Raw genomic sequence first — 21,623 nt, 5'->3', positions numbered from 1 at the left:
TCTTTCAGAACTTTTAAGGTCCTCTTATTCATCTAAGTATTTGGAGTCTGGACTAGTAGTCTTATGGTAGAACCCATTTTTTGTAAATAAGAAATTAATAATTAAATTAATCCAGAGTTAATAGGTTATATAGTATCCCCTCATAAAGTAAGTATTCAAAGATATAACATACTGTCTCATTCACCTGAACAATTTACTGTGTATTTGTACACTAGGCCAGGTTCAGTCTTTTTAGCCTCAATACATCCACACCACCATTTCATACTGTGACCATCTGGACCATTAGATATAAGTACTGATTTGGCAGATAATTCAGTGGTATGAGTATAGTTGTGAGAACAAAATGAATTTGAAAGCTACTACCACCCAAAGGATGTATTTAAAGCTACTCTTATTAAGATGAGAAACTTGACATTATCCTTTTTATAACTGCAAATGTCCTAGTATTTTTATAAATGAAGAATATGCAAATCATCTGAATTTTCATTTTGAGATTTTGGGGTTGCCATTTTTTAATTTGTCAACCTTTAAATAGACTCCCAACCTCAGAGAAAAACCCTCTACCCAGAGAAACTATCACCAATTTGACACATGGAAAAATCTTAGGATTAACATAAATAGAATATGTCCTTGTAAAATGTCACAGCATTAAGTCAACTCAGTTACCTTTTTAAAACTCATTCAAGAGTACAGCATTTCCAACAAGCTTGTGAACTTAGCTCCATTTGCAAGGTCACAAAAGATGAACCCCTCTTTTCACACATAAAATGATGGATGGTGCTATAGAAGCCATCAAATAAATATTCATTTTAAGTCAAGCTTTTTATTTATCCGTTGGAGATGACCTCTGTTCTAAAATATCTATGTAATGCTTCTCAAAAAGGAAAGGCATTGCTGTGGTTGTCTATTAAATCATTAATTTTTGTCTACTCTATTCAGTGGCTGCTTTAAAAAATAACAGAATTATCAAGCTGCTCAGAACAAAGGTTCTTTCTGATTGTCAGCTCCATATTCTAAAAGCGCGGGTTAATTTCTCTGAATTTCACAGCTGGAACCTTCTTCACTAACTGGCAGTTTCCACCTAGTGATCAAGGCAATTGACTAAAATAAATTATACATAAACCTGAAAATCCTAATAGTAATAAGGCCCCTTCATGAGATAATCACACCAGCAGAAGTACTCATCTGTTGGCTGCAACTCTATAGGGTTTTGAAATTATCTTATAAAAACCACATTTCCAGAAATGTTTTCATTTCTAGTTCTGTGAAAGGGCTAACATGGCTACATCTATGGCACTAGGCACAAAGAAGGAGCTCCAAATATATTCATTAACTGACTCATTGATTAAACTGGATATACTGTTCATAAAGCACTAGAGTCCGTGCTGTTTATAAAGCAAACAGTTGGCAAGGCACTGACTTCAAAAAACAATCAACAGTTATTTATACTGCTAGTATTAAGAAAGCACATAATAATGGTTTATGAAGTACAATCCCTGCTCTCCTGGAATTTAGGATGAGGGAAACTCATATATGAAATAAATAGGGGAAAAAATATCATCACTAGGTACTATGCTGATGGCTATAAAGCATTCATTAGCAGAAACCGACATTGGCTAGAATAGTAAGGGGGTACTTTGTTAACAGTATAAACTTGGACTAAGGCTTAAAGGTCAGAGTAATTTTATTAGGCAGAAAGGACTAAAGACATTGCAGATGGATTTCCTGATTATGCAAAAACTTGGTGATGAAAAGGAATAGAACTCATGGAAATGTAGTAATAAATGCTTTGATGAACTACCTCCCACACACACCAATCTTGCACCATCTGACTGCCTAGAGCGTTGATGGCTGATGGCTCATAACTGGGGTCCTTCTTCTTAGCACCACCCTCAGCAGAAGAGACTGCTGGTAAGATGTGAGGACAACCCACACCCAATGACTGGTAGATTCAGGAGCATAAAAATTTCATCTCTTTTAAGAATTCAGAACCTCTCTGATGAGCTATCCCAGCTCTAGAGCTCCCCATAAGATTGGCTGAGGCCTCTAGTAAGACTACATCACAGCCCAACTTTTCCAACTATACAGTCCTGCTCCCTGCACTCTCCCACAGGTGCTGATCTAAAGAACACTCCACTCCCACTTACAAATCTGAGTCTGCTTCCCTGGAGAACTTGACCTGTAGCAATAGAGTATAATGTGGGGACCAATATGACTGTATTTGATAGAAAGCAATTTACATGTATTCATTCAAGGGGCATATATGGACTTTGACTCTGTGCCAGCCACTATTCTAGGGCTTAGAACATAGAGAATGAGAAAAATATTTCTCTTCTCTTGTACACCTGATATTCTGATGGGGAAAACCTAAACAAACATAATGGAACTTTAAGTGATATGTGCTAGAATGAGAAAGAAGCAGAACAAAGGGACAGGTAGCGTGTATGCTTAGGAGCAGTTGGGGCTTTAGATAGGATGGCTATATAAAAACTCTGAAGAAGTGATGTATGAACAGAAAGCTAAATAAACTAATGGGACAATCCATGATAGCATCTCGGGGAAGAATACTGTAGACAGAAGGAACAGCCAAGGCAAATGTCCTGAGGTAGAAGTGTGCCTGGCATGTCTTGAGGAGAGAAAAATCAGGAGCACAGTAGGAGGTAGGGAATCAGACATTAGGCCTTTTTGTGTAAGGAATTCAGATCATTCTAAGTCAAATGAGAAGACAAGGAAGGGCTGTAACTAGGACCGCCTCATGATCAGATTTCCATTTTAAAAGATCCTTCTGCCTGGAAGGTGAGAAGGAATCTAGAAAGGAGCAAGACTGGAAGCAGACAGGTTATTAGGAGGCTACTGTAGAGGTCTAAGCCAGCAATAAGAACTTGGGCTTAAGGTCATGAATCAAAACAGTTTGCCTGGGGCTGAAGTTTCTCAGGGTATGTACAGGACATTTAGGGCTAAAATCAATAGTCTTCTGCAAATCAAGAAGGTTGGTCTCCCTATCTGTACCAGAGGGAAGGCCTTTAAGTAGAGAGTTGAGGTCAGATTCAAAATATATTCTGAAGGCTGAGCAGATAGTAAAGTAGAAGAAGAAGGTTTAAATAGTTAAGGCAGAGACAAAGTACAGAGCTTCTTCAAAGTCAGGAAAGTGGGTTTGGACTTTGAAGGATTAGCCTGGCATTAGTATATGGTCTATACCGGACTTTGGAAAGACTATGACTCATGAGATCTTTCATCAGACTGCTGCAAAAAAAAGATGACAGAAATGTTCAGAGCTGGATCTCAAACACCATGGAGGCAGAAGGGATGGCAGTGATGACAGTGAGAGCGATAGTGGCAAATACCACAGCAGAGATGGAGGTCATACTGAAGGTAGAAGACAGGAGGGTAGAGGTCATGTTGATAAGGATAGGGAAAAATTAAGTAAAATTTAAAAATCCATTTGAGAGACATTGACAAAGAAAGAAATGTCAAGATTTGTGGGCTGAAGGACTCAAGGAAAACAGAAGAAACACTAGTCCCTGGAAACGGATTACTTAGTGACACTAACCAAAAGGGATGTTGGAAAGAACAGGTCAGGGGGAAATCTGGTGAAGAACAACCATTTAGTTAGACGGCAAGACTGTAAAGTGAGAGTGGAATATCGAAGTAGGTTGTCAGTTGCAGTATCAGTGTATCTTTCCAGATGGCGATCTGATAGTAAAGAAAACTCACTATTTTGAGTCAAAGGACCTTGCTGAGGTCCACACTGAGATGGCTATGCAACCTCTGGGTCTTAAACTCTTCATGTCTAAAAGGGGCAAAACTGCTTCACAGGGCTGTTGTAGAAAAAACAAGACGGAATTGTGAAGAAGTAAGGAGCTGAGATGCAGATTGGAGGGTGTTCTTTCTATGTCAGTTTTCCAGAACCACTTCTGTTCCCCATCACCATAACCCCACTAAAGAAATCTTTTTTTTTTTTTAAGATTTTATTTATTTAGATAGAAATCACAAGCAGGCAGAGAGGCAGGCAGAGAGACAGGGAGAAGCAGGCTCCCCGCTGAGCAGAGAGCCCGATGCAGGGCTCAATCCCAGGACGCTGGGATCATGACCTGAGCTGAAGGCAGAGGCTTTATCTTACTGAGCCACACAGGCACCCCAAGAAATCTTTTTTTAAATGGAGAAAATCTTGGTTTCTTGAATTTTAAGGTAATACATAAAAACTCTTGGTATGTGAAAATTGTGAAATAAGAGGTTGATGTTAAACTCTCCACAAAACTCAAACCATTCCAGTTCTTCTGTGTAAGTGACAGGAGATAGAGTAAAACCTTCATATGCTAGAACAAGACTCCAGGAACAAGAGTACATCTCCATCTAATCACAGAAGTTCAGTGCAAGGTTTCATAGAGGATAAAAAACTACTTGCTTTCCCACAACTCATAATGATAGGAGTCCCCATCTAAGATTCTAAAGTAACAACACTTACTTAAAACATAAGCCTCAAACCTAAGTCTTATTTCAGCTGTGGCCAAATAGACCCCATCTTCAGGACGGGTCAGCAGAAGCACCGAGTTCTGCCAGGCACGTACGTCTGAAGTACAGCCTCCCCATGATGCATATCCTGGCACTTCTTGCTTCACATGACCTTCAGATTCCCAGCTCATCCCCAACATATGAAAAACACATTGCCATCCTATTTGGAAATATCCTACATCAATTAATCTAGAGTCAAGCCAACATGCAGCAGAGGTCCCAATTCTGAAATTTTGTTTTAGAAAATTATTAAAGCCGTTTTTTAAAGAATTAGAAAAAGCATATATTTATGTTATTGAGATAGTGACAACAAAAAAAATATAACTAAAGGTTCATATGAATTAGACATTGCCTTTTCTTGAGAATCAGTTTCTATCTGCTTAATGCTGTAAAGAACACAAATTCCAGAACAGTGACTATCTTTCCAATGGAAGAGTTTCAAACACTGTAAAGTAACTCCAGTTGATTAGAATAAAAAGACATGCTCAATTTGGCATGTCAGTTATAATTTTATAAGCATATGAAATTTTATATATTCAAGTTCCTAAGCTCAGGAGTTAAAAGTAAATCTGAAAATAAGCAGTCTTCCAAGTTTTTCTTTCTCCTAAAATACCAATTTTGATCTATCCTCCCTCCTGCCACACACACACACACACACACACACACACACACACACTCCTTCTTCCTCATCCCATAGCTTTATAATTACAAGTAACTTCACCTATTTCTCCTACCTGAGACATGGTAGGTTCAAACTCTAACTCCTCCCTTCTAGAGAAGGGATAGAGATTACGCAAAATCTCAAAAAGTCCCTATATATCACAGAATTGAATGATAAAGTACTGGAAGAAAAGTAAGCTGTATTGTTTCTTCAAAAATAGGAGATGTCCTCAATTGAAGACTCTTATATAGAGAGGGGCCATTCAAAAGAACAGTCATATCTAAAATGCTTAACTAGAACAGTTAGAGTAACTTGGTTCTGAAACAGACGGAGTTCCCCAGGGAAGGTACTGTGGCAAAAAGACAGAACCCTGCAGAAAGAATCCTCTTCCTAGTGAATATTTTTGGACTACAATTTTGTTCATTTACATTTAAAGGTTCAGATGAATCTGTCCACACTTTGTATTAATTTCTATCATCTTGATTCCCATTCTGAATATTCACGAAGACTAAGAAAAGGAATATATTCTACTAGATTCTCCTCACGTGTAAAGTCATAGGGAGTAAGTAGACACTTTGGGTGAATTTAGCACATATAACTATTATCTAAACTAATGGAAGGGAGATAGGACATAGATAATTCAAAACAGGGATATTTTCCAAATTTTTCATTTGTTTATTTTTTGAGAATGCATGAGAAGTGATAAATCAGCCAAGGACCAGTCTTCAAGGAGTCATGGGGGAAAATGGAGACATGTGCACAATAAAACAAAAACAGTCTTGAGTGACATAAGAGATATATGGGTAAGATGCTAGAAGGACTCAAGGAATCAAAGAACTGGGGGTTTTATAAACACATGTGGTAATGTTTTCAATAAAGCATTACTTTAGCAGAAAATCTATCCCTCTCCCTCTGCCCAATACACACATGGAATGATTACTTCTCACCTATGGATAAATCAGAAAAAGTAGATTTTTTATAAGATTTGAGAGGGGATGGGTAGAAGTATGGGACAGTGGACGGGCAGAAGGAGAGGGGGAGAGAGTGCCAAGGAGACTCCCCACTGAGCTCGGAGCCCTGAACCAGTCTGGACCCTATGACCCTGAGATCACAACCTGAGCCAAGACCAGAGTCAAACACTTAACCCACCGCAACACCCAGGCACCCCACACACTTTGCTTTGATGGACAGAATGAATACCCAGTAAAAGGAATTGTATTTCCTTAAGCTGTTAAATTACATCTTGGGCAATTACCTCCATAATGGAGACTCAGGCTGATTTAACACATACATGAAGTTGTAGATAAGACCAAATGCACTTTTAATAAGAGCATAAGAGGAAAAGGTCTTCTGTACCTTATTCTTACATTAAGCCTATCTGCAGAAGTCTGATACAACCATCACCTTTAGAATCAGAATTTACTTTGTGGGGCAGGGTGGGGGCGCGGACGGGAGAGCATGTCCTAAGAAATAAACCCCAATTTGCCATATACCTAATTCCCTGTATCAGAATTCCATGTAGATACCGCCAGTCTCCTGCCCATTCTCATGCTTAATGTGAACTCAAATTCTCCTCATGTTGAATACTATGGTTCTTAATTCACATCCTAGAAAGTAAGACACTTAAAGGTATCATAACCCATAGTTCTTTCTGGGGGAAAAAAAAAAAAAGAAAGTCAAAGTTCTTTATACCATCACTTTAAACTTTGACTGAAATGTTCAGAAATGCCAGAGATACAGGGTTGGTGAATGTTCCTAGGACCTGAAATAGGATACCCCTGAAACAATGGGAGGGCATGTGCTGTATTGCTGTATATTTCAATTTTCCAACCTGTTCCTTTGATTTGTACAACTATTAGAATAAGGGGGAAAAGTTGAATCTTACTTGAAAGGAGTAAAACTGAAATGGCAAAACTTCTTATATGTTGCCTTTCACCTACTAGGAATTCAGAATTTCTCATTAATAATTCAGTCCAAGGGCACCCACCGGGCTCAGATGGTAGGGCACGTGACTCTTGATCTCAGGGTTTTGGGTTCAAGCCCCAAGAGGGGTGTAGATCTTACTTAAAAATAAAAATAAAGAGTTAAATCTTAAAAAAAACTTTTAAAAAATTGAGTCAAATGCAAATACAAGTCCTTCTCCCAAAAACTAAGCATTAGACATAATCCTATTTGAAATGTAAAAAGACAGAAATTTAGGTAGGTTGATTCTACTAAAGGAGCATTAGACTCTTTTCAAATCTATTTAATAAAGTTATGAAATTTTGCCAAGATCGTTGCAGTGCTATTCAGAGTAGAGTTTCTAAAAAAGTCATCTAGGTCTCATTTCCTGAACTATTGAATTATGGATATATTTTGATGAATGATAAAGTATAGATGAGCTATTTAAAACCAAAATGGGTTAAAATCACTCTTCATACCTCAGTGAATGAAAGACCACTGGGTAAACGCCAATGAACCTAAGAGCTTTCACTTTCTAATTATCCTAACCCTCCTTGTGAAGAATTTGCAATGTGTGTGTACAAACTATATTCACCTTTATTCGAAAAGTTACTTATAGTCTCTTATTGGTTTCACAGCAAGAGAAATTGGGTGATATTTGCTTCTCCCTTCGCTATGTACCGACTGCCGGCAAGCTGACTGTTGTCATTCTGGAGGCAAAGAACCTGAAGAAGATGGACGTGGGTGGCTTATCTGGTAAGACTGTCATGTTTACTTGTTTGTTTTTTTTTTTAATGCTCTTTCATCGTGGATACCACATGCATCGCACACATGCTGTGACTCCCCATTCCTTATTGATCCCAGCTTCCTTCCCACGGAGAATGGAAGCGGTCTCAGAATCCATCCCAACACAGTGCTCCAGAAGCTGCTCTCAATTTATTGGAACTGGCATAAAAGATGAAATCTATTTTCCTATTTCATACCCAGAGTAGCAATCATTAGTTCTACTGCACTGAAACCGGATTTTTTTTTTCTTCTGCTTCTCTTGCAAAAGGCAACGCCTATGACCATTTTGAATCTTTTTTCTGGGTGTTTTTTGTTTTTTTTTTTAATCAAAATTCATCCATGACATGAAACCAGAGTTTTAACTGAGACTTCTTTATTAGGTACTTGATAACCTAACAGTTTTTAGTAATACTGTTTTATTAAAGGTGCAGCATTTCAAATATAAGTAAACAAAATCTATTTGAGGGTGACTCCTCAAGGCAATGCACTTATTTCTACAGTCTATGATGGGGGTGGAGGAGACTTTTGGATTTTAAGTTCTATATAACCCAAACTTAGTTTTAAAAAAAAAAGGTATACTCTTGCTCAAAAGCAAAGTCAACTGAAGGATTTCCACAATTGAATAGGATTTTTAAATTTTCTGTTCTGCGTAATTATATTTTTAATTTTTTAGTAAAACATGAGAAATTTTCTTTATGTGCCACAAGTTCATCATGAATACACTATAGTTATCATTGTTTGTGGTTGTGGAATTAGAACCCACATTACTGGTTATTCAGTGCTTTCTATTGCAAACTTCAAAAAGTCACCCTAACGCAACCTGGTCATTTTATATTCTAAAGCATAACAGCTCAAAAATGCTAAAGGTGAGTTTCCACTTGCTAAACTACTAATTTGTCAACCAAATTCTCTTGGTATTTATTTCTCTTTATAAATGAGTTGCCTGGGGAAGCTGCACTAATTCATGTCACAGAGACCCCACTTAAAAGCTTACTGCTTTCATTGCTTAAAGAATAACAGAGCAAATTTAAAACAACAAGCAATTTCCTCCAGAAATATTTAAAAAAAAATCTAATGTGTGTAAGAGGGAAAATATATGTGTATATATATGTATATGCCATACATATATACATATATACATATACAGTGGCACTGAACATCCCTAACACCAGATATGGCTTGAAAATAGTTTCTCACTGAAAGAACCTGGTACTTACTAGAGAAATGGGAGATTCCGGGTGTGGCACAGGAAGTATACAAGCCTAGAACATCTCATCTAACCAGAGAGCAAGGAAGCTACCAAAGAATACAAGGGTCTTGTCAAAAGACTTGAAAGCCACTGGCCAAAGATGTGATCACTTGAGCATTGGTGATCTAATAAATGCAGGGTATTCAAACCTAAAACAAAAGATCATTTAATGTACAGATAAATTCTCAGCTTTAAGGACAGTTCACTCCCAGATACTACTTAGTATCCTGAGGTAGGACTTCAGGCACCTTTGACCTTTCTTTCCTTTGGTTCAATGGTCATAACGTCTTTGTATTCTGCCGCTCATACTCCTCTCCCAACTCCCATGCCAACTATCACCTCATTACCTCTACCTAGCACTCCCCTAATCTTCCTTCCAATTCATTGTATTCCCTTTAACAGAGTTCCAGAGGCAGCTTAACCATGAAGCCAGTAAAACTCCAGGGTCCCTCATTTGTTCTGTCTTCTTCCAAGGTCCTAGAAATGCGTTCCCATGATCACTGATATTTCAGCCTCAATTTGTCAGTCACTGTCTGAGTCTCTGACTTTGTCACCATCATCCATCTCTTCTTGTTCAGCAGCATCTGAGTGGCTACAGGCATTTTTGAGATTTAGTTAAGGGAAGCTGGGTCTGGCAGAATAAATTTATGTAGCTTGTAATCACTTCCATGTGTAATTGGGTTATTGGTGGCTACCAGGGGAAGGAAGGGCTGCTGGGAGGACTCCTACCACCCACTGCACTGTCTCAGCACCGTGACATAAAAGGGGCAAGGCCAGAAGTCATATATGCTCTAGTACTCATTGTTTTCTAGGGTTGGTTTTTTTTTCTTGTTTATGTTCTTTTTTTCAAATGTTAATCTCCATTTGCTAAAATGGCTAGATAATTGAACCAAAGTGGACTGTTTCACCAGGGTCTAAAGTTATATTAGCTTCAGGATCCACACACCCTGGGTCTACCCCTACATTGGAATTACCTGGGATGATTTTGTTTAATTATTAAATATTAAATAAGGATATTTCAAGACTCCTAATTCCAAGGACTCCATCTCCCTGTGAAGTTAAGTCAATCATTCAGTTCCATATAACACAGATCCCTCCAGACTATGTCCCACTGCATTTCTGTATTTTAACCAAATTGTATTCTGTATTTTAACCAAATTTAACCAGCACACAGTTCTTCAAACAGACTATGTAATTTGCTGCTTCCATTTGTTGTTTAAATCATTTCCTTCACCTTGAATTCTTCCTTCCAACAATGCCCAGCTAAATGCTATCCATTCTTCAAGCCAAGCTTAAGTCTTATTTTTTTCCATCTGCTGAACAAATATATAGTGTTTTCCTCCTTTGTGTTAGGCATTGTTCTTAGACTAGATTTATATCAGTGGACAAAAGAGCCAAAAGACCCTGACCTTGTACACTTTACATCTTAATTTGGGGAGACAGAACCGATAAATAAGCATGCAGTGTGCCAATACATGACAAGTGTTATGGAAAAATCAAAGCAGGGAAGTAGGAGAAGAAATACCGGGGAGTAGTTTTAACTGTGGTGGTCAGAGAAAGCCACAACCTGAAAGAGGTGAGGAAACAAGCCACGGGCTGTCTAGAGAAAAGAACATTTGGGTGGAGGGATTTCATAAAGTCTTTTCTGACTCATCCCGACAGGACGCATCTTTTCTTTTTTTAAATGCCAACAGCAGTTTGTTTACACCCTTCAAACATCACGCTTCTCTCACTAGACTGTGCTCTGTATTTCTATCTCCCACAATGCCCTGACTGGTAGCACGAACATAGCTGCTGAATGAATAATGAATTATTTACAGAAGAGCTATGGCCTGGAAAAACAAGTCTTGCATTTCAAATTTGTTTAACCTACTTACCATTAAAGTAACTTTAAGAACTTGGATGGTCTATCTCAAAGTAATTTAACCTATGTCTGAGACCAAAATTATATAATGAGATCATCCCAGGTAATTCAAATGTTTAACTACATTTGCTGGAAATGGCTAGTTAATTGGGTTAATTGGAACCAAAGTGGGTTGTTTTTACTAGGGTTGGAATCCCACTCCACCACTACCAGCAATTTGACACTGGACAAATTATTTAGTTTTCTGAGCCTTAGTTGCATATCTATGAAGTGGAAATAATAGGATTTTTTTTTTATAAATGTGTTGTGAGAAATAAAGCACAGGGTCTGGCACACCTAAGTGCTCACTAAATATTCTTGTAATCATTTCTGTTACTTCATGAAATTTTGGGCTAAAAATGGAAAATGTGAAAGCAACCAATGAACAGTTTAACCAATTCTTGAGTGAATGGGAAAAAAAGAAAGGTTCATTTTATAAGACTGGCTGGTCAGTTAAGACAAAAATGAGATCAGTAGACCTATGCTTTACATAGACCAAACAGTGAATTAAGACGAGGTATTCAATAAACCAGGACATATTAGGGGAAAAAATGGAAAAAAAAAAAAAAAACACCTTTAATTTTTCTTACTACTCTATTGCAAGGTTTCTCTTCTACTGTGTAAATTCAAAATACATTGCATCAACATTTTACCTCTCTTATCTATCCATATAGCAAGTCACACAAATCCCAATCCTTCTTATAGGGACAAACTTGACTAGACCATTCACATGTCTACAGTAGACTTCTGTACTTACAAGCTTAATATTCCAATTCTCAAGTATTTGTGAGAAACAGCTAGAGTTTCTGAATCTAGCTATTTGTATTGAAACTTACAGGTTTCAAGGCTGTCCTTCAGGAATAAGTCTGTAGAGTAGAAAATGAGTTGGGTTTCTTTTTGTCCTGTATTTGGAAATGGGAATGGAAAATGAAGCCGTCTGCCTAGTAACCACTTCTCGGTATCCTCACAGCCTTTTATACATCTGTGTGCTTGGAGTAAATTTCTCTTCAAACAATTATCTTTTTGTGAAAACTGAGGAAGAATATGAACAGTGTCTTAGTCCAGTTAGGCTACTATAACACTATCATAAACTGGGTGCCTTAAATGGAAATTTATTTCTCATAGTCCAAGATCAAGGCACCAGCAGGTTCCATGTCTGGTGAGAAACTGCTTCTTGGTTTATAGCCGCTGTCTTATTTTTGAGTCTTCACAAGGCAAAGGAAGCAAGGGAGCTTCCTGGGATCCCTTTTTATAAGGACACTAATCCTTTTCATGAAGGCTCCACCCTCACAACCTAATCTCGCCTTCCAAGGGTCCCACCTCCAAATACCATCATATCAGGGATTTGGTTTCAACATGGGAATTTTAGGAGAATGCTAACATTCAGTCTACAGCATAGAAGTCTAAGAAACTGATGACATTAAAAAAGTTGAAGATTGTCAAAGGTCTTGTATTTTTGAGCTGTTTATTTTATAACATTCAAATCTATACCTGTGCAGACTTACAAGTTACTCTCAAAGAGTAAATACCTTGCTTCTAACTGAATCCCTTGTACCTGTTTATGTTACAACTGCTTTCCTCACTTTTTGTTTTGGTTGGTTGGGTTTTTGTTTGTTTTCTGTGTGTGTGTGTGTGTGTGTGTGTGTGTGTGTGTGTGTGTGTGTTTGGACGGGGTCTGTCATACCAGAAATTTAAGACTTTGAGGTACAGTAGCTTTAGTGAGAATGTTCAAGACTAAGTTCATTTGGGCTTTATATCACAAATTAAATTTTTTTTAGGTCTTCTAACCTAAGAATAGAGCTGTTTGAAGAAAAAAAGACCAAACTTCTTATTGAGCAAAATGGACTGGAATAGAGCTTTTAAATTTCACTTAGGTTGAAGCTTTTCAACCTAAATCTAAAAAGAAAATTTTTAACTCTTAAGTCATTATAATCTAGCTATAGAACATTTTCTAGTTTAGAAATCCTTTAACTTGGTTTTTTCATGTGGTTCTCATGATAGACCTGTGAGGCAATTTCTGAACATAATATTTTCAGAAAATTGAAGCTTAAAGGCATTAGATAATGTGTATAAATCATTTTGCTTCATGCCTGACGCATAGAAGGTGTTCAATACTGGCAACTGCTGTTGACATTACTGATATTCAAAGTGAGTCGCTTGTAGATGGTATAGCTGGGACTAAAGCCGGGATTCAGATTCTGAATGCAGAATGTCTCAAAGACCATTCCATTTCCCCTCTTCCCTGCAGCTGGCACATAGTCCTTTTGAGATTTTTGCAAGTGGTTTGTACAGCCAGGAACCATGGCAAATATACAAGAGTAAGAAGTTTGTCTATCCTGCCTCTTTGATTTGGGTTGTAGTCACCTAAGTTGTGAAGAGAACCACAAAAGCCCATCAAGCATGCCAACAAGAAGGTGCTGGGAAAATATATACGCAGGACTGAAGTCACCTATTCCAGCAGTCTCCTGAAAGTCAAGGGGCTAAGAAGCAGCCATGAGATGGGATCAGGTCAGACGTCCTGAGGGGATGTCTGGGACAAATGTAGTTGAAATGTAGTTGAAAGTGTTCTACCTCATCATCTTTCTTCTTTCCACTTTCTACCCCAGGCCCCACTCCTAGTCTTCTCCCTGGTCACCCCCATCCTGTCTTATCACTACAGAATTTACACTGTGCAAAGCAAAGAGTAGGGCTGTAGGAGCACTCCCCATCCAAAAGCATCTGGATGTCCCTCAAAAAAAAAAAAAAAAAAAATGGATGGGACAATGAAATTCACAAATGGCAGCAATACTTAAGGGAGATAAGGAAAAGCAGACTTGTGGTGATAGAGATGGTGGTAGAGTTACCATCCCCATGTAGCAGACTGCCAGGATGTGGTTGAGCCAGCCAAACCTAAGCTAGTAAGATTTACCCTGCACACACACACAATGTTAATTGTGTGATTAATGTGATTAATCAATTGTGTCTTAATGTTAATTGTGTGTGTGTGCAGGGTAAATCTTACTAGTTTAGATATGTTAAGATATGATTTTTAAGTTGCTCATACCTATGTCTTCTCATTTCTCCTGTTCTAGAAATAGAATTTGGAAAAGAGAGCCAATTTAAATATTTGAAGTTACCTAGGAAAAAGCAACTGCGCAACCTCAGGGAAACACTAGACTCCACCTAAAACCATGCATGAGCAGAGGCAGCTCATTATTTCAGGCACAGGTAGTAGGTAGACAGAATATCACATCACATAAAGATAGGGTATCCTACCTACATAAGAATCACCCCATTGTACATTGTAAAATTTAAGATGTCAGAGACTACCTCAGACCAAGCTATAACTGAATATAAAGGGAGTGGGGAAAAAAAAAAAAGGGAGTGGGAACCTAGAAATTATATTTTAAAAGTCCCCCATGTTATTCTTATGCATCTTAAATTTGAAAACAATACTTTATAGAAAGTATATAGAGTGTTAGCTGAAGTCAGGGAGGAAATCATATTGTAGTATACCAGTGTATTAAATCAATATATTGTATACCTTTAACAATGTTATATCTCAACTATATCACAAGAAAAAAAATTAAAAAGAGCTCTACTTAGAAGCTTAAATGTTACATCATAATATTAGCTGAGGTCCAGGTCAGCTTAATTCCAATTTAGAATTTTTCTTTGGTCAGTGATATAGAATACATCCTTTGCCTTATATAATGGAATTTCCTTAAATAAGAATTCTATTTATTTTGTCAACCCAGTATACTCTTTCTTGAGAAATAACCTTGTCCACAGACATCTAAATGATGTCTTCCTCAGTCCCTCCTACTGAAAGACAAAAACAGTAGGTTGTTCCTTGATACATTCATGACCATGATCCTTATCTGTCTTTCCATCAGTGCTGAAAGCGTGACAAAGGAAACCACTCTGAGCTCAAGTGATTTGAGCTAAAAGCCACTAGGCTGGGAGCTGAGCCAACAAATAAAGTAGCAAAAACTTATTTGAGCCGATTAGATAGGGATATACAAATTAATTGGCCATGATATCAGGGTCAAGCAATAATATGCAAATAAACTAGCATCTTGAGCTAACAGGACAGGAATATGCATAATAAGTTGGCTGTGATGTCAGAAGTCTTCATCGTAATTCTAGGCTTGACAGTTACATTATAAAATTCAATGACACTTCAAGATGCTTAGTTATATTGATAAAATAATCTGAATCCCTATATGTGAACAAATTGATCTAAAAAGAAAAAAGAATGACATATCTTTAAACTGGATCATCTTAGAAATTGAATTATTAAAAAGGGTTATATCAAAGCTTAATGCCAGTTGAGATGCAAGCACAGTTACCACAGAATGGACAGAGATGCTATGTCTGAAGGATTAACAGTGGTTTTGATGAAATGATAAGACCAGATATGGAGTGTGGGCTAGATTTGAAATCAAGAAATGAGTGATAGGATGAAATGTATTAGTTCAGAACAATTAACACAAAAATGCCTAAATAAGTCCATTAGCCTCAGGTGCATCTCCAATCATTCAACAAATACCATTTCAATACCCATTTTGTGCCAAGCAGTATGCTTATCCTTGTTTACGCAAGTAAGAATAACAGGGACACTTGCATAGAACAATGTGAGCTGAATACTGTTCTAAACGCTTTATATGTCTTAACTGATTGAATCCCCATTACAACACTAAAAGGTAGATAATATTTTTAATGTTATTCTATTGATGGAACCAGAGAGGTAAATAATTTCCCCAAGGTCACAGAATTAATTTTTGGCAGAATTAGGATGTCAACCCAAGCAGTCTTCAGACTTCATGAATAAAACATGACTTCTAAGTTCTTATCCTTTCTCACCAGATTCAACCTGGGCAACAGATGGCTGACTACATGCTGCACTTTGAGGGCTGGCCAAGAATTCTACCCAATTCCAATAGTTCTTTGAAACCCAAACTAAAATTTCATCATGGAAACCACTAATATAAAATGAGTTGGTTGACTAGTTTTTGGTTACTTGGACACCAAAGACAGGGTCGATGAGTCCCTAAGATCAGACAACAAATATTAACAGCTTTCTGGGCTGAAAGGACAATCTCCATTTCTTTCTTATGTACAGATCTGTTATTTTAGTGATTGAGTCTTCGCACACTAAAGATGAAATAAAAAAACAGGGTAGCTTCAACTATTTCACTGGTAGAGGTGTAGGGATGTTACTAAGACTTTATGGAAGAAGGTCTAAGGGAGTTGAATGCATAGGTGGGAGAAAAAACTGAGTAGGAGGCAAGTTTTTTTTAGATTTTATCAAGAATTGATTCTGGAAGACAGTGTGTAATATTACTGGGAGACTGGGGCAATATGATTTTATGATATAAATCTTACTACCCCTTGTCAAGTGCCATAGACTCTGGAAGTCAAAAATCACTTTTAAATAACCCCAAAGAAATTAGAGTTGCAATTGACAACTTACCAAGAAAATAGAGCTCAGATGAAAAATGTTACTAAGAAAAACCTGCAGATGGAGAAGTGGAAATAGTAAGTTCCAAAGAGGTTTGTTCCAAGACATTTATACCAGTTACCTTGAAACTCTCCATTTTGAAGGTAACAGAAAGCTTTCCAGTCATTGAAAGCCAAGCTCAGAGGATAAATGAGAAGATCTTGCTAGGCTGAGTAAGCCAAAATACGGTAGATGAGCTTCAGTATGGGTAAGCTTAGAAATAAGGTCGTTAAAGAAAAAGAACAAAAAGAATCAAATTAGTAGAAAATTAGAAAATTAGGGTCAATAATAAAACAAGAAAAAAGTCACATAGAACCATCTACTGAAGACATTCACCAAGTACATGGCTACAATCAGACAGGCGTGGCATTGTCATGGAATTATTATAAGTACAAGAGGGGGGAAAGTACCCTTTGTCTCAGACTAAAATTCACCCTTGTGTGGAATACATTTAGTTATGAACACCCACCTCAGGAAAAATATGGATGGTGTTAGATGACCAGCTGCCAGAGGAAGTGGCTAAAACAGAGGGATGAAGGGGGTGTGTGAGGACAGGCTTAGAAGATTGGGTCTTTGTAGTCTGGGAAAGGAAAGCTGAGCAGACATGTGATTAAAGTCTGAAAATCATGACAGGTAGAGCTAGGGTAATACGTACCTGTTATCACAGCCTGCAATACTAGAATTAGCAAGTGGCCTTGATGTTTGAAAGAGAATACATAAAAGGAGGGCCATTCAGAATGACCTCAAAGGTACCTTTCTACTTAAAAATTCTTTGTCAAATTTTCTTTGCAGTTGGGTAGTAAAAACTTGTTACTCTAGGAGATGGAATAGGTTGAGCTAAATGTATGTTTATACATTTTTATACATGTTTTGAGATACAGATTTAAAAGGGGACATCTCTAAATCTTTATTTTCTGGTGTCTCATGGGACCTCCATGCTTCCTGGGTAACCATCAGAAAAAGATCCCCAAAGCTGCGTATCTCAGTAATCCAACCCAGAATGACTACATTTGCATCCCTGATTTGGCCATTCTACCCTCTGCTCTCCAGTCACTATCCAAAGAAAGAAATAGGGAAGGTTAGAATTGGAGCAGGTAATTGTGTTACCAGGATTAAAACCCCAAAATATTCTTGTTTTTAAAACTACATTTGGTGAGCCTCAAGAGGTTTGATTATCTATATCTAATAGGGCTTTTCAAATAAAAGTATTAAAAATATATAGCAAACATCTATGCCATTTTTCTCTTTTATGAGGCTACAAGATTCTTTTTAGGCCTACAACAGGTGACAAAAATGGAAAATACTATCAAGTCTTAAACAATGGCAACAACGTTCAAAGAAATAAACCGCAAAAACAACCGTTAAAAAAGACTGTACTCGAGTCTCTTGGAACTGAAAAGGACTATAATATACTATTCATACATCATTCCTTAATCCCATGTTCCTGCTCCCACTAAAAATTTATCACTCTATTTTCCTCCATAGTCTTGCCACCTGCTGTACAATGAGCTACTTGGGGAGAGCAGAGATGGCTTCTACTTAATGTTTGCCTTCTCAGAGGCCCTAACACTCATGTCAGGGGAACAGACCTCAATATTCTCCACCTCGACAACCAGTTAGGAACTTGACAGTTCTGCCAATCTAACAGGTTACTTTGTCCTCATCTTGTAACTGATCTGACTTAACTGTTTTTACTTAATGAAACTCTCTTGGCCTTACATACAAGTCATATAACAGAAATAGCTAATAAAATCAGAATAAACAAAATGTAATTTTTGAAATTACCTCAACTGTCATTTTCACATTTTCCTCCTTCATTCCTTCATCCTCTTTAGTGAACCAAAAAAGAAACAAACAAACAAACAAACAGACTATCTCGGGGGAATAAAGGAAGAGTGACCCAAAAACGTACGCATTACTATAGTTATTCCTCAATGACACTCATAAAGGCGTTTTCCAGTGAAGACAAAAATGGTCCACTAGTCACATCTTTTGCCCAGCATGAACAGATAAAGCAATGATTCATCATCTTACTTGTTCATTGCTTCATAGACTAACTCCTTATGAAAAGAGTCAAGAAACCATAGCCACTGGTTGCCTTTTTGCATTGCTAATGACCTAACTTTTGTTATTCATCATTTTTAGTGCTCCCTGGAAAACCAGGAAGCTTCTTACAACTTTTTCTTTACAAATAAATGATTATAAGTGTTTATTTAGGGAATTAAGTTTTTAACTTGAAAATATGAAATAGTATTTAATATCCTCAGTAACTGCTTTTACCCACAACTAAAGCAACCCAGTTGACTGACAAACGCATAGATTTCAAACTGACTTCAGCCAACAACATGACAGGGTAATTGTCCCCCATGAACGGAAAAAGCTCTGAATGCATATTAAGTGACATCATACTCGCAGAATACATATACATAGGGAACTGAGATTTTGTAGTTATCTACCAATATTATAGCTGCCATTTGTTCATAACAACTTTCATATCCTAATTAAGGAAACAAACCCTTTCACAGAGAGTACTGTTATAGTATTTCCCTAGATTTTTAGTTTTAAAGTTAAAGAGAAGCTTAAGCAGAGAACATGGGTGGCTCAGTCCCTTAAGCATCTTCCTTTAGCTCAGTTCCTGGTCCTAGGGTCCTGGGATCAAGCCAGGCTCCCTGTTGCCAGTGGGGAGTCTGCTTCTCCCTCTCTCTGCCCTTCCCCCTGCTCATGATCGCTCTCTACCTCTCTCAAATAAATAAGAAAAGTTTAAGAAGTTAAAACAACCCATAATCCTACCACTTTAATATGTGAGTTAAAGGACCAACTAGTCTTTCCAATCCCTTCCCATTCAAAGATAGTTCATTTCCTCAAGGAAACAATTTGAAATTTCTTATCCAGATTTCCTTTTCTGCTTTATATAAATTACACTCACATAAACACATGTGCATCTTACAAAAATGGGATTATATCAAACCATTCTGTAATATTTTCTCACCTAACAATATAGAATAGAGATCCTTCGGGATCAGTATGTAGAAATGTACCACTACTTCTCTTAATTGCTTTGCATCCCTTTGTTTGGCTAGATCAAGGTATACTTCGTAATCCCCTTATAATATGAGGAAAATTACTTAACTTCAAAGGATGTGCAGAACTTTAAATAGAAGAAGAATATTCTCCTGGATAGGAATACGATGTCAGTTCCTCCCGAGTTAATATCAAACACCATAAATGAAGGTAGGACAGTAACTTTTTTGGAAGAAAGCAGATAAGGCATCGATATCCTTGTAATGCAAAGAGGTCCAATGGGGGAGAAAATGGGAGAAATTCCCCATTTTTTAAAAACTTTCCTGAAATTTTCTTGCTGCTGCTTCTACTACTACTGGCTCTTTTTGCCAAAAGCTACAATATTACATTTTTATACAGTCTCATCATGCCTCTCAATAAGAAAGGATTTTAAAGTAAGATGTAATTACCCTCAGTTCAAAACCTAAAAATGTGTTGCTTAAAAAGACAACCTCAATTGATTGCAAAGAGTACAAAAAATAAGTCAGGTCATTAGCTTGTAGATTTTCAGATTTTCATCAGCTATCTTTGCAAGAGTTTGAATCCATTAAAACACTCAATTCAGTGGCATTATTTTGATACCAACTTGAAAGTATCTGAGTCACTAAAAGTGAAAGTAAAATGCAAAAGTCAAAACCAACATTTAAGAGAGTTTCTCAATTTCTACACTGTATAAAACTATTTAAACATTTGAAAGCTACATCTATTAAAAGTTGCAATTTAAAGCATATATTTAGAAAATACTCTAAAAAATACTCTTTAATTTTATAGTACCTTTTTTGCATGCAGTGAAAACATTATAAATGAAACTAGCCTAAAGAACTTATTATATTACAGCGAAGCTTTCATTCACTATAATTAGAAATCTATTTTAGTCTTAACTGAAAGTTGTGTTCATGTTTTATATGAGAATTTCACTAAAATGTTTAAAAAATAGTTTAGTGGCAGAGATTTTAAAAGAGGCAGTGAATGCTTATGAATTATGCAAGTCTGAACTTTCATTTTAATAACTTCATTAAAATATAAAAACCTTAAAAGCCTCCCAAAAGGAATTTAACTTTATAAAAATGCTTTATACATGCCCTGACCTTGCCAAAAGGCATGCCTAAGGCATGATTTACCCGTTATTACAGGGCAAAGCCTAATAATAAATACCTATCTGAAAATGCCAGCATCTGTCCTTGCCTGCTTGGCCTCCAGTGGAGTTGCAAGTCAGCCATAAACAGACCCTCTCCTGTGAGACAGCAGGACGCAGCAGACAGGGAACAGCAACTAGCATCGGAAAGTAGGATCCCAAGCCCTCCACCTTTCTGATCTTGTCTGTTCATCTATGCAATTGGGGTATCCAGGAGAGCAATGAAGTAATGTCAGGTGGAAACTAAGTTGGCAGTGTTGATTATTTCTAAGCAAAAGACAGTTCTGGCTTATCTAGTTTCTCATCATATCCTGGCTCCTAGAAAATAAGTTCCTGTATGGCTACTACAAACATTTCTTGTTTTTAAGGCAACATCTCCATCATTTGGATACAGTCATCACTTAGACCAACTTATCCCTAGAGAACATCATAAGGCTAACCAGCAAACTCTGCACTCCTTCCTGTTATTTGGCCATGAGGCCAGGCTTGTTTTAAAAGAAATAACACTAATAGTATATTTTTACCAACTTCAAATCCTTAGGTTGTTTCTTCGAATTTTCAAAGATACTACAGTTGTCTTCCATATGGTTCTTTATAAAGGCCCAAGACAAACACATCTAATTGAGTCAACAAATAGGAATAAAGATGACCAATAGAGCCTTCCTTAGTCACCCTAATTATCAAGTTAATGCCTGGATCCTGGACAAACTCTCCCTCTTTCCAAAATGGAACACCGTAAGACATAACCCACTGTTGCTATGTTAATTTGACTAGAAATGGCAGGGGCTTGGTCCCAAAGCAACCCCCACTGGTCTTTCCCAAATAATGGTGCCCCAGCTAATGAATACCTACTTGGATACAACAGGAGTCCGTGTTCCTTGCCCACTGTTGAAT

General features: G+C 37.3%; 1 protein-coding gene across 4 annotated transcripts in view; it reads left to right on the top strand.

Moving 5' to 3' along the window:
• SYT1 (synaptotagmin 1) overlaps positions 1-21,623 on the top strand; it is a 542,261-nt gene that overhangs the window by 438,745 nt on the left and 81,893 nt on the right. For all 4 annotated transcript variants that reach the window (XM_032346925.1, XM_032346922.1, XM_032346923.1 and 1 more), the window contains one exon: positions 7,753-7,870. In XM_032346925.1, coding sequence (XP_032202816.1) covers positions 7,753-7,870 — 118 coding nt within the window. The remainder of the gene's footprint in view (positions 1-7,752; positions 7,871-21,623) is intronic.

The sequence above is a fragment of the Mustela erminea genome, chromosome 6 (assembly GCF_009829155.1).
Source record: "Mustela erminea isolate mMusErm1 chromosome 6, mMusErm1.Pri, whole genome shotgun sequence".
Classification (NCBI taxonomy): domain Eukaryota; kingdom Metazoa; phylum Chordata; class Mammalia; order Carnivora; family Mustelidae; genus Mustela; species Mustela erminea.
Note: the sequence above shows the minus strand (reverse complement) of the source record. Positions and strands in the feature narration are given on the sequence as shown.